General features: G+C 47.6%; 1 protein-coding gene across 1 annotated transcript; it reads right to left on the bottom strand.

Moving 5' to 3' along the window:
- Nucleotides 1-4375: 4375 nt before the first annotated feature.
- On the bottom strand, nucleotides 4376-7322 carry LOC144489472 (uncharacterized). Its single transcript, XM_078207334.1, has 2 exons — nucleotides 7172-7322; nucleotides 4376-4810 (listed from the first exon to the last, which is right to left on the bottom strand). The coding sequence occupies exons 1-2, from the start codon at nucleotides 7320-7322 to the stop codon at nucleotides 4461-4463; spliced, it is 501 nt and encodes a 166-aa protein (XP_078063460.1). The 3' UTR covers nucleotides 4376-4460.
- Between the last annotated feature and the right edge of the window lie 13652 nt (nucleotides 7323-20974).

The following is a 20974-nucleotide window of genomic DNA, read 5'->3' as shown; positions in this document are numbered from 1 at the left end:
TAAGCGCTGGTTAGGCCACAGATCGAGTTTTGCACACAGTTCTGGTCACCGCATTACAGAAAGGAGATAATTGCTCTGTATAGAGTGCAGAGGAGATTTACCAGAATGTTGCCAGGGCTGAGAAATTGCAGCTATGAGGAGAGGTTGCATAGGCTAGGGTTGTTCCCCTTAGAACAGAGGAGGCTAAGGGGAGATCTAATCGAGGTATACAGAATTATGAGAGGCCTAGACAGGAAAGACTTGTTTCCCCGAGCTGAAGGGTCAACTCCAGGGGGCATGGATTTAAGGTGATTGGTGGAAGGATGAGAGGGGACATGAGGGAAAAAAAACCTTTTCACCCAGAGGGACCAGGTGCTGAAACATTGGGTTAAAATGAGTAGCTAGTTTCTCTTTTGTGGACGGTGCAGACATGATGGGCCGATTGGCCTCTTTCTGACCAGAACTTTTCCAGGGTTCTATGGGTTTCTCACTGTGTGTTTACAGTTACTGTTCATTCAGCAGGGTAAGGATTACTCATTAACTGTACAGTTACTTATTCAGTAGGGTAAGGATTACTAACTGTACCGTTTAGCAGGGTAAGGATTACTCACTAAATGTACAGTTACTTATTCAGTAGGGTAAGGATTACTAACTGTACCGTTTAGCAGGGTAAGGATTACTCACTAAATGTACAGTAATTTATTCAGCAGGGTAAGGATTACTAACTGTACAGTTACTACTTCAGCAAGGTAAGGGTTACTAACTTTACAGTTACTTATTCAGCAAGGTAAGGGTTACTAACTGTACCGTTTAGCAGGGTAAGGATTACTAACTGTACAGTTACTTATTCAGCAAGGTAAGGGTTACTAACTTTACAGTTACTTATTCAGCAAGGTAAGGGTTACTAACTTTACAGTTACTTATTCAGCAGAGTAAGGATTACTGATTGTAGTTTATTCAGCAAGGTAAGGGTTACTAACTGTACAGTTACTTATTCAGCAGAGTAAGGATTACTGATGGTACAGTTTATTCAGCAGGGGAAGGGTTACTAACTGTACAGTTACTTATTCAGGACCCTGAGGGTTGCTCACAGTGCAACTGTACAGAGTTGCTATTTATTCAGGCTAAGAGTTAATCAATGCTGATGGACAATACCTGTTCATTCAGGAGGATAAGGGTTACTTACTGTGTAATTATGCAGTTTCAGGTTATTCAATAACAGCTTTAACATAGGAAGATATCCCAAGACACTGCACTGGGTGTTATTAAAGAAATATTTAACACTGAGCCACATAAGGAGATATTAAAACAGATAGTGAAAGGTTTGTTCAGAGGTAGGTTTTAAGGAGCCTATAAAGGAGAGACAAAGTGCTCCCTTACCATTCCTCATCTCCCAAGCTTCATCCACCCCTACAAAGCTCTGAAATCTCTGTGTTCCTCTAATTGTGGTGCATAACACATCTCTGATTTTAATTGCTGCAAAATTGAGTCTTGCCTCTGGCTACCTGGGCCCAAAGTTCTGGAATCCCCACCCCCCATAAATCTCTGCACCTCTCTGGATACTGCGGATGAGCTTATATCAGTAATGTTTCTAATGGATGATACCAGACAAACTTTGCCTCCTGAATGAACAACAAAGAACAATACAGCACAGGAACAGGCCCTTCGGCCCTCCAAGCCCGCGCCGCTCCCTGGTCCAAACTGGACCATTCTTTTGTATCCCTCCATTCCCACTCCGTTCATATGGCTATCTAAATAAGTCTTAAATGTTCCCAGTATGTCCGCCTCCACCACCTTGCCCGGCAGCGCATTCCAGACCCCCACCACCCTCTATGTAAAATACGTCCTTCTGATATCCGTGTTAAACCTCCCCCCACCTCACCTTGAACCTATGACCCCTCATGAACGTCACCACCGACCTGGGAAAAAGCTTCCCACCGTTCACCCTATCTATGCCTTTCATAATTTTATACACCTCTATTAGGTCACACCTCCGTCTTTCCAGTGAGAACAACCCCAGTTTACCCAATCTCTCCTCATAACTAAGCCCTTCCATACCAGGCAACATCCTGGTAAACCTCCTCTGCACTCTCTCTAAAGCCTCCACGTCCTTCTGGTAGTGTGGCGACCAGAACTGGGCGCAGTATTCCAAATGCGGCCGAACCAACGTTCTATACATCTGCAACATCAGACCCCAACTTTTATACTCTATGCCCCATCCTATAAAAGCAAGCATGCCATATGCCTTCTTCACCACCTTCTCCACCTGTGACCTGATTCAAGGATCTGTGGACTTGCACACCCAGGTCCCTCTGCGTATCTACACCCTTTATGGTTCTGCCATTTATCGTATAGCTCCCCCCTACGTTAGTTCTACCAAAATGCATCACTTCGCATTTATCTGGATTGAACTCCATCTGCCATTTCTTTACCCAAATTTCCAGCCTATCTATATCCTTCTGTAGCCTCTGACAATGTTCCTCACTACCTGCAAGTCCAGCCATTTTTGTGTCGTCTGCAAACTTACTGATCACCCCAGTTACACCTTCTTCCAGATCGTTTATATAAATCACAAACAGCAGAGGTCCCAATACAGAGCCCTGCGGAACACCACTAATCACAGGCATCCAGCCGGAAAAAGACCCTTCCACTACCACCCCCTGTCTTCTGTGACCACCCATCTAGCCACCTCCCCCTTTATCCCATGAGATCCAACCTTTTGCACCAACCTACCATGAGGGACTTTGTCAAACGCTTTACTAAAGTCCATATAGATGACATCCACGGCCCTTCCCTCGTCAACCATTCTGGTCACTTCTTCAAAAAACTCCTCCAGGTTAGTGAGGCATGACCTCCCCCTCACAAAACCATGCTGACTATCGTTAATGAGTTTATTCCTTTCTAAATGCGCATACATCCTATCTCTAAGAATCCTCTCCAACAACTTCCCCACCACGGACGTCAAGCTCACCGGCCTATAATTTCCCGGGTTATCCTTCCTACCCTTCTTAAATAACGGGACCACATTAGCTATCCTCCAATGAAAGCAATGTGGAAAATCTTTACTATTTCACACACAGCTAGCAAATGAGAACAGTTGGGTAAACACTGGATTCTATTCCAATGTTAAGTGTGTAAGTTTGATTATTGTGTACAGTTCTGGGCACCATCTAGCAAGGATGTGAACAGATTGGAGAAAGTGCAGAAGATGTTTATGAGAATGGTTCCAAGATGTGAGGATTGGAGAGGTTGGGACTGTTCTCCTTGGAGAGAAGAAGGTTAAGAGACGATTTGATAGAGATGTTCAAAATCGAGCTGGACAGAGTGGATAGGGAGAAAATGTTCCCACTTGTGAAAGGATCGAGAACGGGAAGGACAGATTTAAAGTGATTTGCAAAAGAAGCAAATGTGATGTGAGAAAAAGCATTTTCACACGCGTGATTTGGATCTGGAATATACTGCCTGGAAGTGAGGTGGAAGCAGCTTCAATTGAGGCATTCAAGAGGGCATTAGATGATTATTAGAATAGAAACAAAGTGCCATTTCCCTGCACAAAGTCATAATGCGCATTTGGGGAGCTGGTTCAGACACGATGGGTCAAATGGCCTCCTGTGTGCCAGAACAATTCAGTGATAATTCAGCAAGTCTATTCAAAAACCCAACCCCACTATCTCTTGAAGGGAAGCTCCACAAAAGCTGCTGAATGGCCTTTCATTATTGGTCATCAAGGAAGTGGAGTGTTGCTGGACTATTTGACTGTAGTTTGCATCGCATTTGACACATTTTCCCAATATACCCAGAAACTTGCGCCTTTTCCATAGAAGTCAAAGGACTGATTTCTTTCCCCTTATTGGTTTTAGGGGCATTAAGATCCAATATAGCAAATGTCCTTCCCCATTTCTCTCTCTCTCCCCCCCCCCCCCCCCCCCCCCCCGGCTAGCTGAGAGCTCAACACCGATCACACAACACAGCCCCTTTGCATTTTATTGTTGAGTGCCACCACACCATTGCAGGAGGGGTATAGGCTGCCCATGAGCCACGTTAGGTGCTGGTAACAGCTCTTGGCATCTGCCCACAGGGTAACTTTTTATTTGTGGGCATCACTGGCTGGTCCAGCATTTATTGCCCACTCCTAATTACCCTTGAGAAGGTGGTGGTGAGCTGCCTTCTTGAACCACTGCAATCCATGTGGTGTAGGTACACCCACAATGTTGTTAGGGATGGAGTTCCAGGATTTTAACTCAACGACAGTGAAGGAACGGCGATATGTTTCCAAGTCAGGATGCTGAGTGGCTCAGAGGGGAAGTTACATCTATTGCAACTGGACGGTGAAGGAATAAGTAAGTAAATTCTTTGGGAAGTACAAACTGAGAGTAGCTGCCATGAACGCTGCCTTGCCATCTGGCTCGGGACTCAGGGAGATTGGCAGTACTGAATCACCAGCCTGGCACTTTTCTGCAGTTTCTTGGCCACGGGTGATATCATTTGCTGAGGTCAATGGCACACTCATACCAGGCCTCGTGCCCATGGCTCACAGAGGAGGGGCCAATCACCTTGAAACCAGCCTTGGTGTACAGGGGCAGGAGGTACTGGTGGCTGATGAGGCAGATCCGCCTCGGAATGGGATGGGTCTGTGCCACAGATGCCATATAGTGCCGCAGCAGACCCAGGGCAACCCCCTGGTGCCGCCAAGCTGCTTCCACGCAAACCGAGTGAATGCAGATGGTCGTTCCTGCAGATTCATGCACTTCCATGGACCTCTCCGTAAGGTGGTCAGTGAGCGAGCGGGTTCCACAAACAAATCCTATCAGCTTGTCATTGATGAAATGCCCTTAAAAGAGACCAGAATAATTGTCATTAGCTTCACTTGACTACAAAGAATCCCTACAGTGCAGGAGGCCATTCAGCCCATCGAGTCTGCACCAACCACCATCCCACCCAGGCCCTATTCCCCACATATTTACCCTGCCAATCCCCCTGACACTAAGGGGCAATTTAGCATAGCCAATAAACCTACCTGCACATCTTTGGACTGTGGGAGGAAACCAGAGCACCTGAACACAGACACGGGGGGAAACGTCCAAATTCCACACAGTCAGTGACCTGAGGCTGGAATTGAACCCGGGACCCTGGCATTGTGAGGCAGCAGTGCTAACCACTGTGCCACCGTGACTACAGTCCCCATAATTGAGTCAATTCCATTCCAATTCTCTTCCCGCATGTAATGGTGCACTAAAGCAGACTTTCCATGGCTAGTAATTCCTGGAACAGATCGCTAGTCTGTCACCAGGGGCTTATAGCTTGAGGGGCTCCACTATGCACTAAATGTGGCTGAGCAGGAGCCTCTCCGCTCTTGCCTCCGGTCACTGGCGTGTTTAGAAGGATTTGCAGGTTGACACTCAACCTGTTAGACCACATTATGAACGAACCTTCCTTGGCCATCAGGTCCTGGGGTAGAACTAGAACCCAGAGCTTCTGGCTCAGAAGGGGAGAGAACGTGCAAATTCCATACAGTCACCCAAGGCTGGAATCGAACCCAGATGTCTGGCGCTATGAGGCAGCAGTGCTAACCACTGTGCCACCAGGCCGCCCCAAATTCATGTAGTTTAAATTTGTTTAGACTTTCCAAGAAGCAACTTTGAGCCCAACAAAAAAACTAAGGACGTTAAGCCATTGTGATAGCATCCATTAAATTCCATACATAGACTGCAGGTGGTTGCAGTGTCTGGTACATTACAACCGGGGTCATTGTATCATCATCAAACCCCTCCCTCACCCAGCGATACTGAGGAAAACAGTGAGAACTTCAATCCCTGCCCTCTGTGTCACTCCAACTAACACCAGCTTGCTCAGACGCATTGGGGATCAACGTTGCGATTTTTCCTTGTCTGTGTCACTCCCCATTGAATCACAGAATGGCTACAGTGCAGCTGGAGGCCATTTGGCCCATCATGCCCACCCTCTTCCCCGTGGCCCTGATTTTCTTTTTCTCCTTTAAGGTAATTATCCAATTCCCGTTTTTCAGCCACTTGCCTTCACCATGACACAGATTGGGCAAAATCCAGCTGCGCCCATGCAACTGCCCTGTCTGAAAGACCCCAGACTGTATCCCTTGGTTTCTCCTTTGGTGCCAACTGGTCCCTTGGAGGGAGGGTAGCATTGGTCAGGAGGAGGGCACAGAGACCCAGATGCTTTGTTTTCCTTTATACATGAAAAGCAACTATAGTGAAAGCATGCTTTATAAATGAAAAAAGTTCAAGATTAAGAACATCAGATTTTATGTTTCAGAATGAACATGAGAAGCAAGTTTGGTGTTGACAGGCAGTAGACAGTGGTCAACAGTACAGATAGTCATGATGGCGTTCGACTGGGGTGAGCACAGTAAGGAGTCTCACTTACCTGAGCAGGGAGCAGCACTCTGAAAGCTCGTGATTCCAAATAAACCTGTTGGACTTTAACCTAGTGCTGTGAGACTTCTTACTGTACAGATGTAGCACAGTGGTTAGCACTGCTGCTTCACAGCTCCAGGGTCCCGGGTTCGATTCCCGGCTCGGGTCACTGTCTGTGTGGAGTTTGCACATTCTCCTCGTGTCTGCGTGGGTTTCCTCCGGGTGCTCCGGTTTCCACCCACAGTTCAAAGATGTGCGGGTTAGGTTGATTGGCCAGGTTAAAAAAAAAAATTGCCCCTTAGAGTCCTGGGATGCGTAGGTTAGAGGGATTAGCAGGTAAAATATGTGGGGGTAGGGCCTGGGTGGGATTGTGGTCGGTGCAGACTCGATGGGCCGAATGGCCTCCTTCTGCACTGTAGGGTTTCTATGATTTCAATTCCAGCCTTGGGTGACTGTGTGGAGTTTGTACATTCTCCCCGTGTCTGCGTGGGTTTCCTCCGGGTGCTCCAGTCCAGAAATGTGCAGGTTAGATAGATTGGCCATGCTAAATTGAGCCTTACTTTGAGTGTTTGTGTGAGAGAGAGAGAGAGAGTGTTGAGTGGCTGTGCTTGATGTGGTGTAATGTGCCTCAAGCTATAAGCTCCTGGTGACAGACTCGCGACCTGTTCCAAGAATAATCAGCTACAGACACAGCCGAATGTCTGACCCATGCACAGGCTGCGGAAAGATCGCGAGAGATTGCTGATAGAATCACTTTGCGAAGAACGAATGCCTGCAGTGCAGCTAGCTGTATTGTGCCTTACCCAGAAACAGCTCAGCAGCTTCTCTCTGCCTGTACTGCAGCTTTGCCAGGCTGGCTGCTTCTTCCGGGGGGTACCCAGCTACTTCCAGAGCCCAGGCTGCAGGCGCATCCCCCTCACACAGACTCCTGATCTCTCCTGTTGCTCTCTGCATGTTGCTGCAGAGTCCCACAGTCCTCTCAATGTAACCTTTACACCAGAGGAGGAGGGAAGGCAGGGCCATCAGCATGGAAGGTGTGGCTAGTGATCTGTGGGTGTGGCCATCAGATTGGGGTGGGGCCAGTAAGCTTTCCCTGCGCATTACAGCTCCTTCCTCTACAGTCCCTTGTGAATTAAGGATAAAGTAGTCATTGTCCCAATGACCAGAGACTGCTCTCCCCTTTGACTAGTGGTGACTTAACCTGAGGATCACCGCACCTCAGACTAGGGGCAAGGTTGAATAATCGGTTTGGGAATTGAACACCCAGTGTTGGCATCATTCTGAATCACAAACCAGCCATTTGCCAAATGAGCTAAACTGACACACACACACTCTCCCACCCCCTCACACACACACTCCCCACCCCTCACAACACCCCCCACCCCTCACACACACACTCTCCCACCCCTCACACACACACTCTCCCCACCCCTCACACACACACTCTCCCACCCCTCACACACACACTCTCCCCACCCCTCACACACACACTCTCCCCACCCCTCACACACACACTCTCCCCACCCCTCACACACACACTCTCCCCACCCCTCACACACTCTCCCCACCCCTCACACACACTCTCCCCACCCCTCACACACACACTCTCCCCACCCCTCACACACACACTCTCCCACCCCTCACACACACTCTCCCCACCCCTCACACACACTCTCTACCCACCCCTCACACACACTCTCCCCACCCCTCACACACACACACTCCCCACCCCTCACACCACACTCTCCCCACCCCTCACACACACACTCTCCCCACCCCTCACACACACTCTCCCCACCCCTCACACACACTCTCCCCACCCCTCACACACACTCTCCCCAACCCTCACACACACTCTCCCCAACCCTCACACACACTCTCCCCACCCCTCACACACACTCTCCCCACCCCTCACACACACTCTCCCCACCCCTCACACACACTCTGTACCCACCACCTCTCACACACACTGCCACCGACCCCTCACACACACACTCTCCCCACCCCTCACACACACACTCTCCCCACCCCTCACACACACACTCTCCCCACTCCTCACACACTCCCCACCCCTCACACACACACTTCCCACTCCTCACACACACTTCTCCCAACCCCTCACACACATTCTCTACCCCCCACCCCCACACTCTCTTCCCCCAACTTCTTACACACACTCTCCCCACCCCTCATGCCCACTCTCCCCACCCCTCACATACCCTCTCCTCACCCCTCACCTCTCACATAAACTCTCTACCACCACTCACAAACTCTCCCCACCCTTCACACACACTCTCTCTCCCTCAACCCCTCACACACTCTCTACCCCCCCCCCCATCTCTCACACTCTCTACCCTCACCCCTCTCACACACAAACATATCCATTCACTCTCTTCCCCCACTCCTCATACATATTCTCTCTCACTCTCACTCCTCACACTCTCACTCTTCCCCCATCACCTCCCACCCCTCACACTCGCGCTGTTTCCCTGCCGCCAATGGTGTATTTGGAAATTCTGAGGCGAACCAGCTCTAAGAAAATGTGTTGGCAACTTAATTTATCTAAATCTTGAACCATTAATATTAGAAACATGGAACCATAGAATCCCTACAGTGCAGAAAGAGGCCATTTGGCCCAAATAATCTGCACCAACTCTCCAAAAGAGCATTCTACCCTATCCCTGTCCCCCACCCTATCCCTGTAACCCGTGCACATTTACCATGACTAATCCCCCTAACCTACACAGCTTTGGACACCAAGGGACAATTTGCCATGGCCAATCCACCTAACCTGCATATCTTTGGACTGTGGGAGGAAACCGGAGCACCCGGAGGAAACCCACACAGACACGGGGAGAACATGCAGACTCCATACAGACAGTCACCCAAGGCTGGAATTGAACCTGGGTCTCTGGCACCGTCCACTTATGCATTTACATTCAAGGAGTCAATATCTAAAGTATTTGTATCTACCGCAGTAGATACAGCGATCCTGGTTCCCACGACTGTAGGCTGAGATTTACAGGTGTGCACCTCATATTTCAACCCCACACACAAGACAGTTGTTCCCGCTCACACGCTCTCTGACTGGAACTGGGTGTCAACCATTGCTGTGCCGCCATCAGGCACCATGGCCTTGGGCTCCCCCTGATTCCATACTGAGCTCCTCACTGCACAGACACTTGGCCACATGCAGCGTGGGCAATGTAGTTCTGAATGTGAATGTCTCCATAGCTCCTGCGTAAATACGAGAGCTGTAACAGATCAGATAAGTCCCGTCCCGTGCTTGATTGGGAATACAGATTGACTTTTCAATTCTGGGTGAGTTGGTAATGTAAGTCCACCTGTTTGGCTGTGAGTGACATGAATCAGAGCGCCTACGATTTGGGGCTTCCAAAGAACTCGGGAACAGTTTGCTTCATTGGAGATCAGCCCCAACACTCTATGTGTCCTAAACGTGTCTGTCCGTGATTGTATTGATAAGAGAGATCACCACACAGTCTTTGCGGAGACGAAGACCTATCTTCACATGGTTTATACCACCTTGTGTGGCATTACCACCGTGCTATATGGAATAGATTGCGAACAAATTTCGCATCCATGAGGCACTGTGGGCCATCAGCAGCAGCAGAATTGTACTCAACCACAATCTGTAACCTCATGGCCCGGCATATCCCCCACTCTACCATTACCACCCAGCCTGGGGATCAACCCTGGTTCAATGAGAAGTGCAGGAGACCAGGCCAGCAGCAGCACTAGGAACACTTAAAAATTAGATGCCAACCCAGTGAAGCCCAGCACATCAGTGCAAAAGATAAGGCTGAAGCATTCACAACAATCTTCAGCCAGACGTGCCGACTGGATGATACATAGAACATAGAACATAGAACATTACAGCGCAGAACAGGCCCTTCGGCCCACGATGTTGCACCGACCAGTTAAAAAAAAACTGTGACCCTCCAACCTAAACCAATTTCTTTTCGTCCATGAACCTATCTACGGATCTCTTAAACGCCCCCAAACTAGGCGCATTTACTACTGATGCTGGCAGGGCATTCCAATCCCTCACCACCCTCTGGGTAAAGAACCTACCCCTGACATCGGTTCTATAACTACCCCCCCTCAATTTAAAGCCATGCCCCCTCGTGCTGGATTTCTCCATCAGAGGAAAAAGGCTATCACTATCCACCCTATCTAAACCTCTAATCATCTTATATGTTTCAATAAGATCCCCTCTTAGCCGCCGCCTTTCCAGCGAAAACAATCCCAAATCCCTCAGCCTCTCCTCATAGGATCTCCCCTCCATACCAGGCAACATCCTGGTAAACCTCCTCTGCACCCTCTCCAAAGCCTCCACATCCTTCCTGTAATGTGGGGACCAGAACTGCACACAGTACTCCAAGTGCGGCCGCACCAGAGTTGTGTACAGTTGCAACATAACGCTACGACTCCTAAATTCAATCCCCCTACCAATAAACGCCAAGACACCATATGCCTTCTTAACAACCTTATCTACTTGATTCCCAACTTTCAGGGATCTATGCACACACACACCTAGATCCCTCTGCTCCTCCACACTATTCAAAGTCCTCCCGTTAGCCCTATACTCAACACATCTGTTATTCCTACCAAAGTGAATTACCTCACACTTCTCCGCATTAAACTCCATCCGCCACCTCTCGGCCCAACTTTGCAACCTGTCTAAGTCTTCCTGCAAACTACGACACCCTTCCTCACTGTCTACCACACCACCGACTTTGGTGTCATCAGCAAATTTGCTAATCCACCCAACTATACCCTCATCCAGATCATTAATAAATATTACAAACAGCAGTGGCCCCAAAACAGATCCCTGAGGTACACCACTTGTAACCGCACTCCATGATGAATATTTACTATCAACCACCACCCTCTGTTTCCTATCCGCTAGCCAATTCCTGATCCAATTTCCTAGATCACCCCCAATCCCATACATCTGCATTTTCTGCAGAAGCCTACCATGGTGAACCTTATCAAACGCCTTACTAAAATCCATATATACCACGTCCACTGCCTTGCCCCCATCCACCTCCTTGGTCACTTTCTCAAAAAACTCAATAAGGTTAGTAAGGCACGACCTACCTGCCACAAAACCATGCTGACTATCACCTATCAATTCATTACTCTCCAAATAACTATAAATCCTATCCCTTATAATTTTTTCCAACATCTTGCCGACAACAGAAGTGAGACTCACCGGTCTATAATTCCCGGGGAAGTCTCTGTTCCCCTTCTTAAACAATGGGACAACATTCGCTAACCTCCAATCTTCTGGTACTATACCAGAGGCCAACGACGACCTGAAGATCAGAGCCAGAGGCTCTGCAATCACTTCTCTTGCCTCCCAGAGAATCCTTGGATAAATCCCATCCGGACCAGGGGATTTATCTATTTTCAGACCCTCCAGAATATCCTGCACATCCTCCTTATCAACTGTAATACTGTCTATTCTACTCCCTTGCAACCCAGTGTCCTCCTCAGCTATATTCATGTCCCCTTGCGTGAACACCGAAGAGAAATATTGGTTCAATGCTTCACCAATCTCCTCCGGTTCCACACATAACTTCCCTCTGCCATCTATAACTGGCCCTAAACTTGCCCTAACCAACCTTCTGTTCTTGACATACCTATAGAACGCCTTAGGATTCTCTTTAACCCTATCCGCCAAAGTCTTCTCATGTCCCCTTTTAGCCCTTCTAAGCTCGCTCTTCAACTCCCTCTTAGCCAATCTAAAGCTTTCTAGTGCACTACCCGAGTGCTCACGTCTCATCCGAACATAAGCCTCCTTTTTCTTTTTAACCAACAAAGAAACTTTTTTGGTGCACCACGGTTCCCTAGCCCTACCAATTCCTCCTTGCCTGACAGGGACATACCTATCACAGACTCGCAGTAGCTGCTCCTTGAAAAAACTCCACATGTCGGACGTTCCCAGTCCCTGTAATCTCCTAGTCCAACCTATGTTTCCTAATTCTCTCCTAATAGCCTCATAATTACCCTTCCCCCAGCTAAAACCACTGGCCCGAGGTTCATGCCTATCCCTTTCCATCACTAAGGTGAACGTAACCGAATTGTGGTCACTATCACCAAAATGCACACCAACTTCCAAGTCTAGCACCTGGTCTGGCTCATTTCCCAGCACCAGATCCAATATAGCCTCACCTCTAGTTGGCCTGTCTACATACTGAGTCAAAAAACCTTCCTGCACGCTTTGAACAAAAACTGACCCCTCTAACGAGCTAGAGCTATAACAATTCCAGTCAATATTAGTCTCTGGAGTCAACCTCTCTCTTCTCTGGAGGTCCCAAGCATGATGTGGAGATGCCAGCGTTGGACTGGGGTAAACACAGTAAGAACAAAGAACAGTACAGCACAAGGAAACAGGCCCTTCGGCCCCCCAAGCCTGTGCCGCTCCTTGGTCCAACTAGACCAATCGTTTGTATCCCTCCATTCCCAGGCTGCTCATGTGACTATCCAGGTAAGTCTTAAACGATGTCAGCGTGCCTGCCTCCACCACCCTACTTGGCAGCGCATTCCAGGCCCCCACCACCCTCTGTGTAAAAAACGTCCCTCTGATGTCTGAGTTATACCTCGCCCCTCTCAGCTTGAGCCCGTGACCCCTCGTGACCCCTCCAAGTTTAACAACACCAGGTTAAAGTCCAACAGGTTTATTTGGTAGCAAAAGCCACAGAAGCTTTCGGAGCCTTAAGCCCCTTCTTCAGGTGAGTGGGTTCCCAGCATCATAGATGTCAGTCTTCAGCCAATTCGATTCACTCCACGTGAAACAGCTGAAGACACTGGAAACTGCAAAGACTATGGGCCCTGATAATATTCCGGCAACTGTACTGAAGATTGTGCTCCAGAACTTGCCATGCCCTAAGCCAAGCTGTTCCAGTGCAACTACAACACTGACAATTATCTGGCAATGCGGAAAATTGCCCAGGTATGTCTTGTACACAAGAAACAGGACAAATCCAATCTGGCCAATTACCACCCCATCAATCTACTCTCAATCATCAATAAAGTGATGGAAGGGGTCATCAACAGTGCTATCAAACAGCTCTTACTCAACAATAACCTGCTCACTGATGCTAAGTTTGTGTTCCGCCAAGGTCACTCAGCTCCTGACCTCATTACAGCCTTGGTTCAAACATGGACAAAAGAGCTGAACTCCAGAGGTGAGGTGAGAGTGACTGCCCTTGACATCAAGGCAGCATCTGACTGAGTGTGGCATCAAAAATCCAATTAAATTTGAAGTCAATGGGTTGGAGTCACTGCAAGCACACAGGAAGATGTGGTGGGGGACGGGGGGAGTGGGGGGGGGGGGGGGGGGGGGGGGTGGGGGGGGCTGGTGGGGAGCAGCCAAACTTCTCAGCTCCAGGACATCACTGCAGGAGTCCCTCAGGATGGGGTCCAAGGCCCAACCATCTTAAGCAGCTTCCCTTTTTGCTAATGATTGCACAATATTCAGTACCATTCATGACTCCTTATATCATGAAGCAGCCTGTGTCCAAATGTAGCAAGACCTGGACAACATTCAAAGTAACCACACAAGTGCCAGACAATGACCATCTCCAACAAGAAAGAATCTAACCCTTGGTATTCAATGGCAGTGGCATTGCCATTGCTGAATCCCTCACGATTAACATCCTGGCGGTGAGGGCGTGGGGAGGGAGGGGAGGTGGAGTGGTGTATGTCTGTGTCACCATTGACCAGAAACTGAACTGGACTAGCCATAGAAATACCATCAGAGGCTGAGAATCCTGCAGCGAGTAACTCACCTCCTGACTCCCCAAGGACTCTCCGCCATTTATAAGGCACAAGTCACAGTGTGACAGAATAGCCTCCACTTGCCTGGTGGAATGTAGTTTCAACAACACTGAAGAAGCACCCAACTGACTTACTGATATGCGCTTCTTTGCAAGAGATGAATTTTGATTCATTGATGGGAACAGAAGAACTAAAGGAAGCTTTCATATGTAGCTGTAGGCTTTACTTACAAGAGTCTGAGTACTGGGGACACGCTGAGTCTCTGTTATTTCCCTAACTATCTCCTAACGAAGCCACAGTGCAATTTCAGGCCTGCTGTGTTTGTAAAGAACTAAAAGAAACAAGATCTTGATTGTCCAGTTAGCAGTCATGGTGGGATCCAGGTCCAATGTGTCAGCCATTGGACTGGGATGGGATTGAATGCTGTGAGCCCTGACAGTGGAAAATCAGAAGGCAGCCAATGAATGGTAGTGGGGAATTATCATGAGAGAGGGTAAGGTTGCCAACTGTGATTGAATGTATTCCTGGAGGTTTCACTCCATGACTTGCCCCCACACTCCAGCCATTTGTCAACCAACACATCCACCCTTGTGACGTACTGCCTTCCTACACCAATTAGAAAGCAACAAGAGTCATTACCCTCAGGTGTCAAACATCCTTTTTCCCCCATTTTCAATATTTTTATGTCTGGGGTTGCACGCAGCAGTGTCCTGGAGATTGATCATCAATTCCTGGAGATTCCAGGCTAACTCAGAAGGGTTGGTAATTCTGGAAGGGGCTGAATTGGGCCGGTTGATGTTTAAAGGAGCTCTTGGGAAATAAGGAAGGGCAGGTGACAGAAGTGTTAGTGAGGGATCACTTTGGGACCAGTGACCATAATTCCATAAGCTTTAAGATAGCCATGGAGAATGATTGGTCTGGCCCAAAAGTTAAAATTCTAAATTGGCGCAAGGCCAATTTTGATGGTATCAGGCAGGAACTTTCAACAGTTAATTGTGGGAGTCTGTCAGAAGGCAAAGGGATGTCTGGTAAGTGGGAGGCTTTCAAAAGTGTGTTAACCAGGATTCAGGGTAAACACATTCCTCTTAGAGTGAAGGGCAAGGCTGGTAGAAGTAGGGAACCCAGGATGACTCGGGATATTGAGGCCCTGGTCAAGAAGAAGAAGGAGGCACATGACATGCATAGGCAGCTGGGATCAAGTGGATCCCTTGAAGAGTGTAGAGGGTGCAGAAGTAGAGTTAAGAGAGAAATCAGGAGGGCAAAAAGGGGACATAAGATTGTTTTGGCAGATAAGACAAAGGAGAATCTAAAGAGCTTCTACAAATACATAAAGGGCAAAAGAGTAACTAGGAAGAGAATAGGATCTCTTAAGGATCAACAAGGTCATCTATGTGCAGATCCACAAGAGATGGGTGAGATCCTAAATGAATATTTCTCATCAGTATTCACTGTTTGAGAAAAGCATGGATGTTAGGGAACTTGGGGAAATAAATAGTAATGTCTTGAGGAATGTACATATAACAGAGAAGGAGGTGCTGGAAGTCTTAAAGCACATCAAGATAGATAAATCCCCGGGACCTGATGAAGTGTTATCCCAGGACACTGTGGGAGGTTAGGGAGGAAATCCCCTAGCAGAGATATTTGAATCATCGATAGTCTCGGGTGAGGTGCCTGAAGATTGGAGAGTGGCAAATGTTGTGCCTTTGTCTAAAAAGGGCTGCAGGGAAAAGCCTGGGAACGACATGCCAGTGAGCCTCACATCTGTGGTGGGTAAATTGTTGGAAGGTATTTTGAGAGACAGGATCTACAGGCATTTGGAGAGGCAAGGACTGATTAGGAACAGTCAGCATGGCTTTGTGAGTGGAAAATCATGTCTCACAAGTTTGATTTAGCTTTTTGAAGGGGTAACCAAGAAGGTAGATGAGGGCAGTGCAGTTGATGTTGTCTACATGGACTTTAGCAAGGCCTTTGACAAGGTACCACATGGTAGTTTGTTGCATAAGGTTAAATCTCATGGGACCCAGGGTGAGGTAATCAAATGGATACAAAATTGGCTTGATGACAGAAGACAGAGGGTGGTTGTAGAGGGTTGTTTTTCAAACTGGAGGCCTGTGACCAGCGGCGTGCCTCAGGGATCGGTGCTGGGTCCATTGTTATTTGTTATTTATATTAATGATTTGGATGAGAATTTAGTGGACAGTGAAAAAGATTATCTAGGATTGCAACAGGATCATTTGGGCCATTGGGCTGACGAATGGCAGATGCAGTTTAATTTCGATAAATGTGAGGTGATGCATTCTGGTCGATCAAACCAGGGCAGGACTTACTTAATGGTAAGGCATTGGGGGTAGTTATAGAGAGATCGCGAGGTACAGGTTCATAGCTCCTTGAAAATGGTGGACAGGGTGGTGAAGAAGGCATTCAGCATGCTTGGTTTAATCGGTCAGAACATTGAATACAGGAGTTGGGATGTCTTGTTGAAGTTGTAGAAGACATTGGTAAGGCCACACTTGGAATGCTGTGTATTATAGAAAGGATATTATTAAACTAGAAAGAGTGCAGAAAAGATTTACTGGAATGCTGCCAGGACTTGATGGTTTGAGTTATAAGGAGAGGCTGGATAGAGTGGGACTTTTTTCACTGGAGCTTAGGAGGCTGCGGGGTGATCTTATAGAGGTCTATAAAATAATGAGGGGCATAGAATAGCTAGATCGTCAATATCTTTTCCCAAATGTCGGGGAGTCTAAAACTAGAGGACATAAGATTAAGGTGAGAGGGGAGAGATACAAAAGTGTCCAGAGGGGCAATTCTTTCACACAGAGGGTGGTGAGTGTCTGGAATGATCTGCCAGAGGTAGTAGTAGAGGCGGGTACAATTTTGTCTTTCAAAAAGCATTTAGACAGTTACATGGGTTAGATGAGCATAGAGGGATATGGGCCAAATGCGGGCAATTGGGACTAGCTTAGGGGTTAAAAAAAAGGGGCGGCATGGACAAGTTGGGCCGAAGGGCCTGTTTCCATGCTGTAAACCTCTATGACTCTATGAGCTCACTAATGTGAAGAGGAGGGTGAGTGAAATGAGATGTTCTTGAATGTTAACAGAGGAGCCTGAGGACCAGCCATTGTCCACAGCGTACAAAAAGCAATTTAATTTTTGATGATAAGGATTGTAAAACCAAAGTGAAGTATTTTGCCTATCTCTCTGAGTGACTGAGACCAATGATACCAGCTGTTGTGGGAGATTTACCACTGGAGTCAGACTGGAGGTTCAACATTACAGTTTTATTTTGGATACGAAGCTTTGGGAGAAAGCACTGGTACTCCGCAGTACTTTGCAGCTACCTTCTCAACTACACAATGGTAGTTGATCATTTTTATACCTTTTAGACAATAGGCAGTCCGGGCATTAGCCGTTTAACACATCGTTATAAGTTGAGTAGACAGATTATGGTGATCGGTAGTTAACCCATCGTTACAATCAGACAGGTACAGACATGGGCAGTTAACATAGCATTGTCATAGAATGGATACATTTCCTCTATCAATGACTGGTTTCGATCTATACATTCAGTGATTGGTTTTGTTGTATTTATGTTCCCATCTATGGCTGATCTTATTATCAGTCTTATTGTTTCTGGGTCTGCCCTTATCTTAAAGTGCCTCAAGCTCTGACTAGTTTCCTGCAGCATTTCGGTTACTGCATGTTTTAACTTCAAGTAACTTGTCTGTGCTAAAAGCCAGTGCCTGTTTAATCGCCAGGGCCTGATGGCATCTATCCTAGACTGCTCAGGGAGACAAGAGATGTAATTGCTGGGCCTCTGACGGAAATCTTTGTCTCTTCATTGGACACAGGTGAGGTCCCTGAGGATTGGTGGATAGCGAATGTGGTACCGTTATTTAAGAAGGGTAGCAGGGATAATCCGGGTAATTATAGGCCGGTGAGTTTGACGTCCGTGGTAGGGAAGTTGTTGGAGAGGATTCTTAGAGACAGGATGTATGCACATTTAGAACGGAACAATCTCATTAGTGACAGACAGCATGGTTTTGTAAGAGGGAGGTCGTGCCTTACAAATTTGGTGGAGTTTTTTGAGGAAGTGACAAAAACGGTTGACGAAGGAAGGGCCGTGGATGTCGTCTATATGGATTTCAGTAAGGCATTTGACAAAGTCCCTCATGGCAGGTTGGTTAAGAATGTTAAGGCACATGGGATACAAGGAGAAGTGGCTAGATGGGTAGAAAACTGGCTTGGCCACAGGAGACAGAGGGTAACAGTCGAAGGGTCTTTTTCCGGCTGGAGGTCTATGACCAGTGGTGTTCCGCAGGGCTCTGTACTGGGACCTCTGCTATTTGTGATATATATAAATGATTTGGAAGAAGGTGTAACTGGTGTTTTCAGCAAGTTTGCGGATGACACGAAGATAGCTGGACTTGCGGATAGCGATGAACATTGTCGGACAATACAGCAGGATATAGATAGGCTGGAAAATTGGGCGGAGAAATGGCAGATGGAATTTAATCCAGATAAATGCGAAGTGATGCATTTTGGAAGAAATAATATAGAGGGGAGTTATACAATAAATGGCAGAGCCATCAAGAATATAGAAACACAGAGGGACCTAGGTGTGCAAGTCCACAAATCCTTGAAGGTGGCAGCACAGGTGGAGAAGGTGGTGAAGAAGGCATATGGTATGCTTGCCTTTATAGGACGGGCTATAAAGTATAAAAGCTGGAGTCTGATGATGCAGCTGTATAGAACACTGGTTAGGCCACATTTGGAGTACGGCGTCCAGTTCTGGTCGCCGCACTACCAGAAGGACGTGGAGGCGTTAGAGAGAGTGCAGAGAAGGTTTACCAGGATGTTGCCTGGTATGGAGGGTCTTAGCTATGAGGAAAGATTGGGTAAACTGGGGTTGTTCTCCCTGGAAAGATGGAGAATGAGGGGAGACCTAATAGAGGTGTACAAAATTATGAAGGGTATAGGTAGGGTGAACAGTGGGAAGCTTTTTCCCAGGTCGGAGGTGACGATCACAAGGGGTCACGGGCTCAAGGTGAGAGGGGCGAGGTATAACTCAGATATCAGAGGGATGTTTTTTACACAGAGAGTGGTGGGGGCCTGGAATGCGCTGCCAAGTAGGGTGGTGGAGTCAGGCACGCTGACATCGTTTAAGACTTGCCTGGATAGTCACATGAACAGTCTGGGAATGGAGGGATACAAACGAATGGTCTAGTTGGACCAATGAGCGGCACAGGTTTGGAGGGCCGAAGGGCCTGTTTCCTGTGCTGTACTGTTCTTTGTTCTTTGTAATGTCCCTTCCCAGGTAACCGTTTTGTGTGTCGGGTTACCATTTCTTTAATTTCCCCACAACATTCCCCCCTTTTGGTCAGGATTATGATTTTAATAATCCCCAGACCAACAGCTGCATCTTCACATGTAGAGATCGATCTTCTTTTTTCCTTCTTTGCTTATTCTGGCATCTTCAGGGGCTTCCATCATAGATTCTTCCTCGATGGTTACACTGGCTCCTGGCATAATTCGTGTCACCATTACTTTACAACAGACATTAAGGCATCCAACAATTAGGCAACAGACAATTACAATTGAAATGAGTATGACCAGTCCATGCATTAAAAAGGATCCCCAGGATCCCCCCACTAGCCATTCCAGCCAGTTACTTCCTTTCTTGGGTCCCTGTCTGAAGTTATCAAGTTGTTCTCTGATGTTGTTAATGACTTGGGTAATGTTATAGGATTCGTCTGTGACATGGGTTATGCATGTGTTTCCTATGATTGTACACACTCCCCCTTGTTGTGCTCACTGGTCGTCCACTGCATATCGTGTCTGCTGTGCATATAATCTCAGTTCAGCCATTTCTTGGGTAACAGCTTCCAGTGCTTTTGAAGTGCTGTTTCCCAGGACTGTTAGTCCACAAACAATATGATTCCTATTTTTTGCACTAATTACTCCCGCTGCCCCCCCCCCCCCCCCGCCCTGCCCCCGCCAGAGATAGGGCTCCAAGGAACCCGTATCCCTGTGATGATCCCATTGTGCCCGGGGTTTCCCAATCAGCGCAGAATTCTTTGCTAATAGCCTGGGTTACTATCTTTCTCCGGATATGCCCCTTCTGAGGGCATGGAACAGTGAGTGGTCCTATTGTTCCTACTGCAAAAAGGATCAGGAGGGTTGGTGTTTCTGTCGTGTAGGTACCATTGAAGAGGAATACAAATCCCTTCTTAGCCCAGTAGCATTTAGTGTCCTGATTATTAGTTTGTTTATACCGCCAATTGCTCGGTTTACTTGACTCCCTGTTTGATCCCACTACCTGGTAAGTATCAAATGGGTATGTCCATTCGGCTGAGCTGCCATGAGTCCCATTACACTGTCCACAAATGAGCTGCCTCCCCGCGGTTACATTCAGGCATTTCTGTTCATCACAGGTGCAAGTAAACTGTCCCTTATTAACCCGACAATGTTGACGGACACACTGCGTCTGTAGGCAGGAATCATTCTTGGGGACCAAGGCATAGGCACATCCCCATCCCTGCCCCGTAAAACAAAGCGGATAGCTTGCAGTATCTGAACAAGCTCTTCCTCCCACCTGTTGGAACCCCCTGCACACAGGATCTGTGGGATTTACAAGTTCCACACATCTTCCCTGTATACCCCTTTTATATTTGCCTATTTGTCCCTGACAGGGTGCGTCTGAGGTATCTACTGTATATAAATCGTGAGGGTCCACCCAGGGGTGGCTACAAATAGGGCTTCCACCGATTGGGCTAACAGGTAACATACAGTTCGATTCC

This window comes from Mustelus asterias, unplaced genomic scaffold, assembly GCF_964213995.1.
Source record: "Mustelus asterias unplaced genomic scaffold, sMusAst1.hap1.1 HAP1_SCAFFOLD_2220, whole genome shotgun sequence".
Taxonomy (NCBI): Eukaryota; Metazoa; Chordata; class Chondrichthyes; order Carcharhiniformes; family Triakidae; genus Mustelus; species Mustelus asterias.
Note: the sequence above shows the minus strand (reverse complement) of the source record. Positions and strands in the feature narration are given on the sequence as shown.

What these genes read in the sequence shown, in the direction of transcription:
- LOC144489472 (XM_078207334.1), bottom strand. Translation starts at nt 7,322, where the DNA reads ATGCAGAGAGCAACAGGAGAGATCAGGAGTCTGTGTGAGGGGGATGCG. An exon ending in AGCTGCTGAGCTGTTTCTGG is followed by an intron (nt 4,811 to 7,171) that starts GTAAGGCACAAT and finishes GTCTCTTTTAAG; the next exon opens with GGCATTTCATCAATGACAAG.